A 16,150-nucleotide genomic window follows, 5' to 3' on the forward strand; every position below is an offset into this window, starting at 1 on the left:
TTATATCGTTAAATGTTTAAGTCTTAGATGTAGAATACAGATAAATTATTTTACTGTACGAAACAAATTAATTTTAATATTAAAATAAGTGAGTATGTGAGTGCTCCAATTGATTGTTGCGAGATGTGATATATGTTTGCAGAAAACCTGAGCAAGAAGTTCGGGCCTCAAGTGACAGACCTGTGGGAGAGCTTCGGGTCGGATTTCACGTACCCGGGTAACCTGCCGGCCTACGTGGAGGAATACTTCGAGGAGAACGACGGCGGTCGAACTGTCGCAGCCGACCACGGAGCCGCGGACTTCGTGCGCTGTGTGCCCCTGCCAGGTAGGCCGCCGAGCGACGCAATGTACCGCTATGCACGCCGCGCGGCAGGAATGAACAGACCGCGAGTAAAGGGTTCGTTCACACCTGTAGAACATTCAGTATGCGGCAGGTGCATGAAGCCGTACGAAGAAATGAGTGCCGCATGCAACGGTGCATAGTCACTCTTGCCTCTTTCTTTGGCGTAGTGGCCATCGTGCTCAAGCACAGGAGTTTCCCCATTCCCGACGTGGAGACACGTGCAACACTCGTGCATCTGCCAGAAGATCTTTTCGTTTGTTTCTACGTCTCACTGTTGTTAATTTCGCAGATAACAAAGACAGAATGAAACGAAATTACTGCCTATGATTCCTCACAAAAAAGAACCACCTGGAAACAACAAATGCAAACCTGAACGAAAAAAAGCCTTATATAGTATTTCCGACGGTTCCTTTTCGAGGCACTTTGATTTACAAATAGTTTGCACCGAGGAGAGCAAATAAAAGAGCACTGAGCTCGTAATTACAATAGAAATACCTGCTTCCACTGTTGCTATCAAGGTACCTAAATACGCGGGAAACTCCATTCAAAATCTCACGCTACATAACCACGCTTCTCTGCAGTTTGGAGTCTGAATACCTTCGGTCTCAAAACTGCAGAGAAGAGTGGTTATATCACGTGAGATTTTTACATGAGATGGAATTTCACACACTCTTTGAGGTCTTTGGATAGCGACAGTGAAAGCAGCCGTTTCCATTAAAATGACGTGTAATTATTGTACATCATAATTTTGTTTCAATGTATCATACAGTGTTGATTGTTCACTCCTAGGAAATATCATGGTTCTTATTCGAAATTTATTCCGTTGCTCTTGTTCGACGTGCCTGATCTTGTAGCAAAATTTTAGCCACCCTCCTGTCCGCTCCCCCCCCCCCCCCCCCCCCCCGCCCCGTCGCCCCTTTAGAGCACACTCGCCGGTTTGGAACGATGTAGATGGTACGGGACTCGAACTAGTCGATCATATGACTATCCATCATTGAGTAAGTCATGGCAGTGAAGGTTTGTGTAGGTGCCAATCGGCTGCATGGAATCAACACAATAACATGAGTCGACGTGAAAGCTTGACAGAATCGCAGAACGGAGCCACCGTGTTTGGCGTACATATGACCACACTGTGAATGAAGGTGCTCGATTTGTAAATATAGCAGCGCGAAATGTCTATTGTGCCACAAGGAATGGAGTACCACTCGCAATAATGTGACAAAGCAAAGAGAACAGTGGGCGTTAGAAGATTCTCGATCGAGTGTCATGCAGTGACAGTGACAATCGATTTCACAACGTAGAGGAACTGCTATCAGCGAATGCATTGCCATCTGAACAAGTTTCCGATCTAACATTGCGAAGAAAATTTGGTGAATGAGCCAAACATCACAAGAACTGGACAGGGGCCGAAGGAGTACATGTAGTCTGGCACGCGAAGTCGTGATATCGCTCAATTTTTTAATGATACGAGGTGTTAAATGCGCTGACGGCTCAAAGAGGGATAAAATTCGCAGTGTATGGAGAGTGTCGTTCAGGCCGTAGATAATTCTGAGATGCTCTCAGGGTATCTTTTTGGATTATGACTTGGATGCACTCAGGTAACCTTGATTATGAACCAGGATGTTTATTTCAACTTCTTCGCCCAAATGCGGCCATTCTCTAGGCTATAGTTGGTGTTTCACGGCATTAACCAGTCTCTAAGACGTTATCCTGCTCCAACAGGTCCATTCCTGCCGTGCCAGGACCTGTTCGACTGGTGGACGCTGCGCTGCGGCGTGTGGGTGGTCTTCCTTCTGGCCATGCTGGGTAACGGTACAGTCGTCTTCGTGCTCGTCTTCTCGAGGAGCAAGTTGGACGTGCCGCGCTTCCTCGTCTGCAACCTCGCCGCCGCCGACTTCTTCATGGGCATTTATCTCGGTAAGTCCGGTCATCTTCACAGAAACGTGATTCTTTTTTTTAAGGACGAACTCTTGCAGACGTTTGCTCTTACAAGTTTATATCGTTCTATATTCCATTGATGGTGAGACTGCTAGAGCAAAAAATCGTTCATTTAAGTTGAGAAAAAAAGAGCCACTATTAGGCTCTCAAGACATACGACGAAAATAAATAACTTAAATAACTTGGGGTAGCTAGACAGTGAAGACTGTTATGCCACGAACAATGTTGTGCAGTGCAAGCCTAGACAGGACTACGAAAACTTCCACACTTGCAGCGGGTGTAAAGGTACCACAAAGCTGACCGCTTTTAACCTGTTACCTTCGTGACCCTGCTCATTCAGCGATATTTTTAAAAATTCCAGAATTATGTGCAGGAGTCAAGGAAATACAGTACACTTGTTTTTAGATGGTTTCCACTTACAACAGTTAGTGCCACAAGCGAGGCATGACGATCATTTTGTGTGTGTCGCGCACCCCTTGTAAAAGCAACTTAGTTGCCGGATCACCACCATGTTCCTCATTCCAAAAGCAGTATCGACATCATATCAGCGCTGTTAAGTATACCACAGTTTTGACTGGACATATTAGAAGCATGTTAGCACAGATTTACTTCCGCAGTTTCTACTGTATTACTAAGATGCTGAATTGCGCCACTCAGTTAATGAATTCTGAATTCTCTGGCTTCAAAGACGCTCGTAGTTGCCGAAGCAAAGTACACTTGCTGATGTCTACCTAATGGGCATAAGTAAACACATTTTGTCCTGAAATTCTTCCATTGGTCCGTGTTTAGGTAAAATCAGCAATATTGGATTGTGGGCCGCCTTGATGCAAAATACTTTTGCTCTTATTTATTTTATTTTCTCTGCCAAACTAATTTCAGCGATAATATCGCCGTCATCTGCGTTTTTTTGTTCTTATTTACTTTAAGTGACAGCATGGTTTTTACGTTTGTTAGCGTTATTTCCGGCGTATTTTCTGTGTTTTGTTGCCGTTTCTTCTGCATGTAGCACGTCATCTACAAGTTCGTTGGTCGGTTTGCAATTGCTTTTAAACACAGAAAAACATAACTTTTCTACCTTGGTCGCAGTTCATAACATTACGCCATGACTCGCGTTGACGTCCACATGCACCATCCAGCGCGTGTCAGTTGTGCTGGCAGGGGACCGTTGGCAAACTTCTGCCTAGCGTGAGAGCACGGTGCAGGGCGTACGCGCCATCCGTGGTGATCACATAAGCTATTGTGAACCATGCCCCACTCTTGCAATGTCCAGGGATCCGTCAAAAATCGCGATGACTTAACGTTAATTACTGTCGTTGAATAGAAATGTCATTTCTGTTCGTCTCGTCATTTATTTCTTTCAGTTACCTTCTGTAGTACACCGTAGCAGTTCTTGACGTGTATGACCCAAGTTCCATCGAGCTATGCCACTTGGCGGTGACACATCTTGCGAAATTTAAATTCGTCCTTAAGTTTTGCACACCATTGTATACTGTGTTGATTTTTTGCTCAAAATAAGAATCGGACGCACGACAAACATACGGTTTCTCTCCGGGAAAATAATGAAAACAGTCGTCTCAAGTTTGCAATTTTGCATAAATGTGACGTGCTAGGACGAAGAACAAAGGATAACCGAAGAAGCCCACTCGAAAGACCCCGTAGCCATCTGTAGATTAAGTTTTCACAAGCTCTGACAGAGTTCCAAGTAGGACATCCAGTGTTCATAGACCTCGTGAGAGTGTCATGCACTCAATATGGGCATAGTACATTTTTCTTCATTGTGTAGCAAACGTAACTTAAGACGGCCATGTATTCTCGTGGCTGCTACCTTTCTGGCATCTGGTGGAGGCACTAGCCCCCAACAAGGACAAAGTTACAACCAATCTCGTGAGAGCTGATAATCGATAGAGTGCTAAACGAATTCATAGTCTTTGTCAATACAAGTGAGTGAGTTGTCTTAAATTCCTCGTGTGCCCACAGTTGTTGAGGAGTTGGCAGACCCATTGTTGATGGATTTCTCGCGTTTACACATCACGCAGCAACGAATGCGGACAGCATGTAGGTTGACTGCCTTAGCAGACTGTCAATGGTCCTGAGTCTCAAGTATCATATCTCCTACACTCTGTCAGACATCATGGTCGAGATGGATGTGATGGATACGTCAGCGTTCAATAAGTTCCAGTGACCCTTCGATATGATATTTGCAACATGTCAGTTTGTTAACTAGCAAAATTTATCGTCAGTTGTGATAATGGTGAGTTGATGCATCTCATCTCTACCAAAAGTTCCCTGGGGATGGACATGTCAACAGGAAATGGGTTGGCAGGAGGGGGAGGGGGGGGGGGGGAGAGGACGAGGTGATCATGGCATATGGTTGTGATCTGCCAAATGGAATGCCTTTGTAGCTGTACCATCATTTATGCAGGGAGTGAACTGTCAGGTGTCTTGTACTTCGCAGGGTTCCTAGCAGTCGTAAATAAGTCGAAATTCGATGACAGAGGTTCATAATCTCATAATTTATGACTATGAGCTGTGTTATGTCCAGGGTGTGAAATACCACGTTTTGTTCGTCACAGGATTAGTGGCAGTGGGGTATGTGTCAAAATATTTTTACGTTTACTGGTTTTCTAACAGTGCCAGGATGAGTGCCAGAGGTTGGCCACCTTGTCACAAAAGACTTGGTTTGTCTGTAGAATGACATGCCACACGTTTTTGTGTACCACAGGGTTCCTGGCGGTGGTGGACGCGTCAACGCTGGGCGAGTTCCGGCGCTTCGCCATCCCGTGGCAGATGTCGGCCGGCTGCCAGCTGGCGGGCTTCCTGGGCGTGCTGTCGGCCGAGCTGAGCGTCTACACGCTGGCCGTCATCACGCTGGAGCGCAACTACGCCATCACGCACGCCATGCACCTCAACAAGCGCCTCTCACTGCGCCACGCAGCCTACATCATGCTCTGCGGGTGGATCTTCTCTCTCATCATGGCCGTGCTTCCACTCTTTGGTGAGGCTTCCACCCTGTTCTGCAACCACTGTGGACGAGTCCTGGGGAGGGGTTTTACTGAATATGTTGTTGTTATGTTACCTATGAGTTTGAAATGTTAGTTAAGTAACTGATTATTGTTTATCATTTTACATAAGTACTGCACTGTTGAAGTGTTGGTGCCCATATCTACATAACCATTGTAAATTGTAAAACCTTATAAATTATAAATTGCAGCAATCAGTCGTCCTTCTTTGGATTTTATTACGCAAATCCAGATTTGGGCTAGTAGCTAGCCATTCTCAATGCACTATTTTCTATTATCAATGCATGTAGTTTCCTGTTTTTTTGGGTGTCAGTCACAGTTCTTTGAATATTTAAAGCACTGTGACTGACGGCCGAAAAACAGGGACCTACATGCACTGGGAATAGAAAATTGTGCATTGAAAATGGCTAGCTACTAGCCCAAATCTGGATTTGCGTAATAAAATCTGAACAAGGATGACTGATTGCTGCAATCTATAATTTATGTCACATAACAGTCGCTGAGTGCACCCACTTTCTGAATGGAAAGTAACCTGATGAAATTGTAAAACCATTGTGTCTATGTATTTGTCTGTTTGAACATGATAATCTCCAAAACAGCTAGGCAAATTATCGTAAGATTTCCACAGGTAACTTGAGCGTAGCTTCAGACAACATGTAGGCTTGATTTAATCAAAATCTAATCATGGAAATAAAATATATCGTAATTTATAATTTTATCTAGAATCGTCTGCTCTGCTTAGTAATTTGGATGTTTAATCGTCACACCAAAGAAACAATAGTATCAAAGCAGGCTACACCAATGAACCAATAGAAGATACCGTAATTTTTTTTTTTGTTAGTGAAAGATGTATTATAGAAAGTTGAAATCAGGGACAGAAATAAGCGCCACAATCTTATCTTTAAGAATACAAATGAACAGTGAAGATATTTCATTACGAAATATGGATTTACTGATATCGCTTTGTGTGTTAAAATCTTAACGACATTGCTTAGCTTCTCTTGATAGGTTTCACTTACATTATTTGCTAAGAAAAATGAATTTATTAAGTCTGCATTGTAATTTGAGTGCCTATTCATTACATTTTGATTTAATTTTTGCTTACAAAAAACTCCTGGAAAGAGTCAAGTCTTTCTGAATGCGCCAGAACGTCTGAAAGACTGGACTATGTGGCCTCAACAATCTAATTGAGAGTGTTTGGTGAGAGTTCCTGCAGCTCGAGAACATCAGGCTTTAACTCACTCTATTGAAAATTGTTCTAAAATCGAGGCGGAATGTCTGATCGATAGCTTCATGCATTTACCCTCCTCCTCAGAACCCTTCACTCACAGAGACTTAAAATCACATCTCTCCAATGTAACATCATGGAAGTGGAATTTTGAGGTGAAGTGGAGTGCGTAAGCGATTTTTACACCCCAAATTGCATCCGCCCCTGGTACCTGAGTGGTCAGTGCGACAGAATGTCTCTCCTAAGGCCCCGGGTTCGATTCCCGGCTGGGTTGGAGATTTTCTCCGCTCGGGGACTGGGTGTTATGTTGTCCTAATCATCATCATCTCATCCCCATCGAAGCGCAAGTCACCGAAGTGGCGTTAAATCGAAAGACTTCCTCCCGGCGAACGGTCTACCCGACGGGAGGCCCTAATCACACGACATTTACATTTACCCCAAATCGCGCTTGCTGCTATCAATTTACCATTTCACTTTAGATGCGTACAATTTGTGGTGAGCATGTGTTATGCCATGACCATAAACTAAGCACGTGGCCTGATGCTGTGTGTTGGTGGCATGTCAGTTGCTGCCGGCCGCAGTGACCGAGCGGTTCTAGGCGCTTCAGTACGGAACTGCGCTGCTGCTACGCTCACAGGTTCGAATCCTCCCTCGGGAATCGATGTGTGTGATGTCCTTACTTAGGTTTAAGTAGTTCTAAGTTCCAGGGACTGATGACCTCAGATGTTAGTCCCATAGTGCTCAAAGCCATTTGTCGGTTGCTTTTCGTACAGCCAACCTTACGTGGCTCTCTCGCGTGTTACTGAATCAAACAAGCTCTTCGTTGATGTCCCCAATCATACTGTTTCAGACATGGGACAGCTGTAAGTAAACACTCAGTCAATGCCGGGTCTGTCATCTAATAGAGGATGTTTTGTGAGTCTTTAATTACAGAGCCCAGTATTCCAGTACCAGGTCAAATGCTACTTTCTTGCTAGTTAAATGAAGTTAGATTTAATTGCAACAAGTTGTAAAGGAAATAAGAAACTCTTTGTCGTTATATGTAGATGTCTGTATTCCACAAGATGCCCCTGCCAAGTGCACTGTTCAACGCAGCTGTAATCTCCTGCCCTTTAGACCGTTACATCCGGCAAAATACGACAGAACAAATTCTTCAGGCCGGCCGCGGTGGCCGAGCGGTTCTAGGCGCTCAGTTCCGGAACCGCGCGACTGCTACGGTCGCAAATCGAATCCTGGCTCGCGCATGGATGTGTGTGATGTCCTTAGGTTAGTTAGGTTTAAGTAGAACTAGGTTCTAGGGGACTGATGACCTCAGAAGTTAAGTCCCATAGTGCTCAGAGCCATTTGAAATTCTTCAGTTCTATGCTGCATCTCCCTATCCCCATCCCCCTCTTCCTCCACACCAATAGTGTACCCCCAGTGAGAGTTCAGAAACTGAAAGTAGTGAATTGTCTTTTATCTTGGACACATTCAAGCAGAGCAGTATGCTCAGCAAATACGTGTAGTATTCCACTGTCATTACATTTGCTGGAATGAGATTACACTATTGCCAGCAATGTCCAAAACAGTGGCCGATATAATACACCAATATTGTTTCTCGACTCGCCGCGCGGGATTAGCCGAGCAGTATAAGGCGCTGCAGTCATGGACTGTGCGGCTAGTGCCGGCGGAGGTTCGAGTCCTCCCTAGGGCATGGGTGTGTGTGTGTTTGTCCTTAGGATAATTTAGGTTAAGTAGTGTGTAAGCTTAGGGACTGAGGATCCTAGCAGTTTAAGTCTCATAAGTTTTCACACACATTTGAACATTTTGAACATTGTTTCTCGACTGCATTTATACAGGGCGAACATTAATAAAAGCGTCAAACTGCAGGGATTGATTCCTGACTGGAAATGGAGGGAAAAAGGTCCTATGAACATGTGTCCGGAAATTGACAATGTGAATGCAACGACAACAAATCAAGCCGGAACATAGTACAGAGGTACACAGCATCCACGTCGCTACAATTGTTCAATGTGGCCTCTACGGATGCAATGCGGCGTTCACACGTCGCATGATGGATTGCCGCACTCTTTTGTACTTTCCAGGCTGACACAGAACAGCATCACAGGCGTCGTGAACACACTGCTGGAGGGTCTGCACATCAATAAACGGTTCAGCACACAACTACTTTCAAATGCCCCCAGAGGTAAAAATTCAGGTAGTTTAAATCCAGTGATCTAGCAGGCCATGCTACAAGGCCGCTACTTGCTGTCTAACGTCCAGGGAAGATGTTTTGAGGTTTCGGTGAATTGTGATGTGGACGTGGAGTGGTGCCGTGTCATGCAGAAACCACATAATCTACTGTATTGTTAAAGGAACATTCTCAAGCAGCCGAGGCGGAATATTCCGCAGGAAGTCCAGGTATGTATCTCGTCTAGGCGTTTTGGAATAATAACCGGTCCAAGTATGTGGTCGCAAAGAATCCTGCCCACATACTGATGTTGAACCGATGCTCATGAGATGCCTGAACTATTCACTGAGGGTTGTATATAGCCCGCAGGTAACGATTATGCAGATTGATGATGCCAGTTCTGGTAAAGGTTGCAACGTCGGTAAAGAGGACTGATGACAGAAATCGGATAATTGTGATGGTCTGGTGTAAACAAACAACGACAAAATCCTTCTCGTAGAGGGAAACACGCTGCTGATAATTCTTGCACTCGTTGCAGGAGATATGGATAGTAGCGGTTGCCATGCAGGATACACATAATCGTACTTTGGCTTACACCATGTCGGCGGGGCACTTGCGTGGAGCTTGTACCGGGGTTCATCTCAATGTTCTGTAGGACCCGATCGTCCAAATCTGGTGTAAGCACAGTCCGCCGCCTCCCTGCACGTTCGTCTGTCTGAAAGGACCCATTATCACGCAAACGCCCAAAACAGGCTTGAAATATTGCATGATGTGCTTGGTGTCTCTGAGGTACATGTTTGGCTGTAGCTGTGCTCTCTGTTGACTGTTTCCATCTGCGTGGCCGTACAAAAACACGTTCTCAGCTTGTTCCTGACATGAATACCTTCTCGGCTTCATCCTGACACGAATATCGGTAGATTCTGCTGCTTACCGTACACTGCGTCAATCACACAGTCTACAACGCACTAGGAACACACAGCAAGTGGTCAGAGGAACTTTCATTCGTTTACGTCATCAACCATGGCAATGATGCATTTCCCACACATATGTTCATAGGGTCGTTTTTCTTCCATTTCCAGTGAGGAATCCGTGTCTGATGGTTGTAGGTGTTATTAATGTTTACCTTGCGTGTATGACGGATAGCCATAAAAATTTAATTATCATCTCAAAAACCTAAAATTGTGCCATTTATTCAGTTGGGTTTGCAGGTAAATGACTGCAGTACTGCTACACTTTGAAATCTTAATTCCGTAGTACTCTGCTAGAGGAGGTAAACAAAACGGTTGAGCCAATTACCATTGTCAATGTGTATGGGACTACAGTGATGTATCTGTCACAGACAAAAAATTAATTACGTTCTTTTTAATTTGAATTGAAACTTGAATTACCGCTCGTATGCTTGTTTCTATTAGTCGAGACATTCTCGATCACAAGTGATTTGATCTTCAATTAATGATCTGCAAAAATGCTGAGATGTGTCCGCCATGTTGCACTCCAAATTTCAAATTGTCTTGGCCACACTGTTTATTGTCTGGAACTGCCTTACGCATTTCGATTTTACATCATTTTCAAACGCATATACAAAAGCATTCATATTTAAAAGTATTCCATGTACTAAACATATGGGTACATAGAACATATCCGCCTGTTATTAGGAGAGACAAGTACAAAACTTCGCATATGAAGGCTGTTATGTAAATATATATTTGAAAATAATGTACAATCTAAACGCGTAAGGCAGTTCCAATAATGAACAATGTGGCTAAGACAATTTAAAATTATTCAATCTCTAGTATTTCTGATTTGGATGCACTCGGACGAAAATTATTGAAGTGTCACTAGAATTCTTCCGTGTTTCCTTTTTTAAATGTAGTCATTTTATGAGTGGTCCGTTTACTAGTAACCTTTGTACCTATGTTTAGCAGTTGCGTGACTGTTGTTTAATAACATTTCGGGTGGGGTGATGTAGCTTACTCAATTTACTTATGATTCCTGCCACTTAGCAAGCCTGGAGAAGAGTCAGTACCCATCCCAGCTGATATGGAGGACGAAGGAGTTAGCATCTATGTGAGACCACCGATTGTTTCCTAATATTTGACAATTCCATGTTTGTATTACAGTAAGAAATGTTAACTGTTCAGCTAGTAGATGCTATCTTCTGGGTAAATAATTCCCAGCACTGGATGCACCTCCATTTATGATAAAAATAAGATGAGCTAACTTGAGATGCTATCTTCAACGCCACCATTGGATCTCACCCAGCATTTTTTTTACGAAATACAGTGAAGTTTTCCTTTCAACATTCAAGCTCCCTCGCCTTCCATGTCTAAATCAGGAATGATTAGGCATACAGCTTCCAGGCAAGCAGTCCCAACCAGTGTTGACCACGTGGCCTTGTTCATCATGACGTCTAATATTGCATTTTTCAGATTGTTTTGTTGCCAATGTGTGCGTCTCATCTAACAAGGCTTTTTTCTCATGTACGGGGCGTGTTTTTTTAAGTAAGAACCGTTTTGAAATTAAATAAAGACTTTGTAAGAGAGCTCTATAATTTTATCCTTACATGAAAGCCTGTACCTTAATCTACGCACTGACGCCATTACAGTCTGATTCTTCCTTGTTTACGTTGTGTACTGAATGTTTTAGATACCTCCAATAATCGTAAGTCCCGCCGACTGTGAAGTGCGGGCTGTTATAAGATTTCTTAGTGCTAAAGGCCTAAAAGCGATCGATATTCATCGTGACATCTGTGCAGTTTACGGAGAAAACATTATGAGTGATGGAATGGTGAAAAGTGGGTGAGAGGATTTAAAGATGGCCGCACAAATGTGCATGATGAACAACGGAGTGGGCGTCCTTTGGTAGTTAATGAAAGTTTGGTGCAGAAAGTGGACAATAAGGTGAGAGAAAACAGACGATTTACGATTCCCTCTTTGCGGGATGATTTTCCTAATCAGAATGAGATTTTCACTCTGCAGCGGAGTGTGCGCTGATATGAAACTTCCTGGCAGATTAAAACTGTGTGCCCGACCGAGACTCGATCTCGGGACCTTTGCCTTTCGCGGGCAAGTGCTGTACCAACTGAGCTATCGAAGCACGACTCACACCCGGTACTCACAGCTTTACTTCTGCCAGTATCTCGTCTCCTACCTTCCAAACTTAACAGAAGCACTCCTGCGAACCCTGCAGAACTAGCACCCCTGAAAGAAAGGATACTGCGGAGACATAGCTTAGCCACAGCCTGGGGGATGTTTCCAGAATGAGATTTTCACTCTGCAGCGGAGTGTGCGCTGATATGAAACTTCCTGGCAGATTAAAACTGTGTGCCCTTACCGAGACTCGAACTCGGGACCTTTGCCTTTCGCGGGCAAGTGCTCTACCAACTGAGCTACCGAAGCACGACTCACGCCCGGTACCGGCAGAAGTAAAGCTGTGAGTATCGGGCGTGAGTCGTGCTTCGGTAGCTCAGTTGGTAGAGCACTTGCCCGCGAAAGGCAAAGGTCCAGAGTTCGAGTCTCGGTCGGGCACACAGTTTTAATCTGCCAGGAAGTTTCCATTTTTCTGATGTTTCTCGTAGTGTTTTGTATGGCATTGTGACCGAGCACTTAAATTACCGAAAATTGTGAGCACGTTGGGTACCGAAAATGTTGACGGATGTGCACAAAACCATACGTTAGACAGTACATTGACTTTCCTTGAGCGGTACCACAACGACGGCGATGATTTATTAAGCCAAATTGTCACGGGCGATGATGCATGGGTAGCCTACGTCACACCGTAATCAAAGCAACAGTCCATGGATTTTGAGCAAGGGCATCGTTTTTATGCAAGACAATGCCCGTCCGCATGTGGTGAATCGGCGGTCAGCGTCTTAAAGCCGATGACGAAGTCAAAACTGTGGTGATGCTGTGGTTAACAAGTCAGGCGGCAGACTTCTATGAGGAGGATATTCAAAAACTGGTACAACGCTACGACAAGTGCCTCTATATTGACGGAAATTATGTAGAAATGTAGATTAAGGTACAGGCTTTCACGTAAAAATATAAATATTGAGGTATTTTAGCACGTCTTTTTTTAAATTTCAAAACGGTACTTACTTAAAATACGCCTCGTAATTCAGCAACATTTCCCTCTGATAAACGAGATTTAAAGATTTCTGTGTTAATTTGCTTAGAATGTTTAGTTATTCAACATCACGTATTATGAGAGAGATGTGTCTGTTGACACAGCCTCAGCATATCTTGGGCACTGGAGGACAACTTGCTCTTATCCACCACGTAGCGACATTCACATTCTGGACTTGTCCTTTTTCAGGGCGATAAAAATACTCGATGGTGACAAAAGAGTGTAGTTCATTGGACTCTTGTATAATATTACATTTATTTGCAAAAAGAAAGAGTGCTAGACTCTATAACGGCCGGACGTTTGGGCGTGTTGCAGGCGTGTCGGACTACCGCAAGTTCGCGGTGTGCCTGCCGTTCGAGACGACGACGGGGCCCGCGAGCCTGGCCTACGTGGTGATGCTGATGCTGGTGAACGGCGTCGCCTTCCTCATCCTGATGGGCTGCTACCTCAAGATGTACTGCGCCATCCGCGGCTCGCAGGCCTGGAACTCCAACGACTCGCGCATCGCCAAGCGCATGGCGCTGCTCGTCTTCACCGACTTCATCTGCTGGTCGCCCGTCGCCTTCTTCTCGCTCACCGCCGCCTTCGGGCTCGAGCTGGTTACTCTGGAACAAGCCAAGGTAAAACACCTCGTAGCATCGTTGTAAGAGCACTTTCCTACCGTAACACCAGTGTTCCAAGACTACAATCATTCCCCGAAGAATTATTTTCCATTGTGATAAACTTCCAGCAGATCAAGTAGACACGTAAGTTCATACTCAACTGTGCAGTAGCAATAGTTGCTAATTGCTGAGCGCTCTATCTGTAGGTGGAGAATGTAAACCTGTTACATGTCTTATAATCTTTTTACATAAATATTTCAGTCTCAGACGACACAAAATAGATCATTATCAGTTTCGACATAATATCCAAGTCATCATTAGATGATCTGTTTAAAAAGAAAGGAAAAGGGGAATAGTAAGCTACTAAGGAACTACATTAAAAATCAAACTTTCTTTCCTCAACTACAGTATTTGAATATGTAACATAGTAACTCGTCAGCTCTAGATAGGCTGAAAGTTTCCTCCCAATTTCGTTTAAATTGAACAGATAAATAGACAAAGATTCAGGGACTTTGGGAAAATATGTCATGTTAAGTATTACTGTAGGCTTACTGTCGATCGTAGGAGTGGGTCACACATCACTATCATTCAGACTTCAGAATACACAATAAACTGATTTGGTTTATTCATTCCTGTTCCCAAAGATTACTTAATGACATGCATTTTATTACTAATCATTTCCCTGCAGCTTCCCTCGTGTATCTGTTAGACACATATATTGCGCATATCTCCTCCTCCCTTCTTCCTCTCTGACCCTCTCCTCCACTTGCTATCCATCTCTTCCCACTCCCTCTCTCTGTCCATCTTGTCCTTCCACCAACTCTCTGTTCATCTCATCATTCGTACATCTCCCTATCCATTTTCTGATGCCCTGCTGTTCAGATCGATAAGACAGGCAAATACTAATCCAACGCAAGACACCTGCTGTGCTGTGCAGGCCATGTCTTGGCCCTGATGGCTCCCCTGTAACGAAGATCGACAAGGCAGGCTGATACTACTTTCGCACATCACACCTGTCGTGCAGGCAGCCTATATGATAGGAGCTGGAAAAATTACTTTTGTTCACATCTCTTCTACTACTGGAGTTAGGATGTTATAAACTCCTGAGCAGTGCTGATATTCGTGAAGTTTGCTGTTTGTGTGCCAAATTTGGTTCAAACTGACCCAGGCGCACATCACATCCCTTCTTACTCTTAGTCTGTCCCACCCTGCCCGTCTCTTCCTCCCTCTCTCTCTCACCATTTGTTCCTTCCCTATCGCTCTGTCAATTACCTTTCCCCCTATTCATCTCCTACATACCTCCCCTCCCATCGCACCCTTCCCACTCTCTGCCTATCCCATCCTCTCTGTCCATCTTCTCCTTCTCTATTTCCATCCTCTCCTGTCCTCTCTCTCTCTACTTATCCCCTCCATCCACTCGATCTCCCCATCTCCTCCAAACTCTCTCTCTTCCAGTCTTTCTTGCATCCATTTTCTGTCCATCTCCTCTTACTCCTCCCCAACTCTCTCTGTCCATCTCCTCCTTCCCTTTCCCTCTCTGCCCATCTTCTACTCCCCATGTCCTCCTCCTCCTCCTCCTTTTGTTCCTCTTTGCTCCTCTCCCTCTGCCTCCTTCTACCACAATCTCTCTTTCCTTCTCCTATTGCCCCCTATCTCCTCCTGCTCTCATCTCCTTACACTTCCTCTTCCCCAGCTCACCCTATGCATCTCCTCCTTCCTTTATCTCCACATCGATCTCAGGCTCCCCTCTCTCTATTCATCTCCTTCTCCTTTCTCTGCCCCATGCCTACTTCTACGCTATCTTTGTCAATTGAGTCCTGGCCCCCTCTACCACTACGGTCGCAGGTTCGAATCCTGCCTCGGACATGGATGTGTGTGATGTCCTTAGGTTAGTTAGGTTTAAGTAGGTCTAAGTTCTAGGGGACTGATTACCTTAGAAGTCTCATAGTGCTCAGAGCCATTTGAACCATTTGAACCTGCCCCCTCTCTGTTTACTCCCTGCTCTATCCATCTCAAACTTCCGCAGGCCATACCCATTCACACATACAGCGCATGCAAAACTGGTCATAAAGACAGACCAATACTGTTCGCACATAACACGCCTGGCATGAAGGGCAGCTAATGCGACAGAGGCCAAAGAAACATGTTTGCCTCTGTGTCCACTCCTGCTTCAGTTGGAAGGTTGTAAACCACACAGTGCTGATAATTGTGACATGTCACCAAGTTTATTTAAACCAGTTAGAAAGAAATGCTGTGAATAGTGGCTTTATACAACGAAGCGAGGTAAATGAAGAACTAAACAGCTGTTAAGTTGTATGGAATGTACTAACTGTACAGAAAACGTCCCAGAAATATTTGATAATGGCAAACATGCACAAGATCTAACTCTTATGCACTACTCGTAAAAGTTATAATTGCTACTGCTGTCTGTACGGAAGTTACAGTGTTTTGCATGTGCCACCTGGAATCAGTTGGACAACCCACACTATTGACTGACACAGGTCCCTCCCTAACTGACAACCAGATGCAGAAGATTACAAGTTTGCCACTTCCTTAAGAATGTGTTTTGATTTCTGTGTGTAAAGAAGTTCTGTATCCAATCACAAAACCGAAATAATATTTAGATGAAATATTTAATGAAAAGGACAAGTTTTGTGTCACAGAATTAGATTCTGAGAGACAAAAAATTGACTACAGTAATTACAAATATTAGAAAGATGGATA

At 44.2% G+C, this 16,150-nt stretch overlaps 1 protein-coding gene across 1 annotated transcript in view; it reads left to right on the forward strand.

The window, feature by feature from the left end:
- Nucleotides 1–16,150, forward strand: part of LOC124622850 (lutropin-choriogonadotropic hormone receptor-like) — a 410,889-nt gene that overhangs the window by 357,688 nt on the left and 37,051 nt on the right. Inside the window, exons 13-16 of the mRNA XM_047148642.1 lie at nt 143–325; nt 2,066–2,260; nt 5,004–5,276; nt 13,140–13,444. Of these exons, the coding sequence (XP_047004598.1) occupies nt 143–325; nt 2,066–2,260; nt 5,004–5,276; nt 13,140–13,444 (956 nt within the window). The remainder of the gene's footprint in view (nt 1–142; nt 326–2,065; nt 2,261–5,003; nt 5,277–13,139; nt 13,445–16,150) is intronic.

Source organism: Schistocerca americana, chromosome 7 (assembly GCF_021461395.2).
Source record: "Schistocerca americana isolate TAMUIC-IGC-003095 chromosome 7, iqSchAmer2.1, whole genome shotgun sequence".
NCBI classification, from domain to species: domain Eukaryota; kingdom Metazoa; phylum Arthropoda; class Insecta; order Orthoptera; family Acrididae; genus Schistocerca; species Schistocerca americana.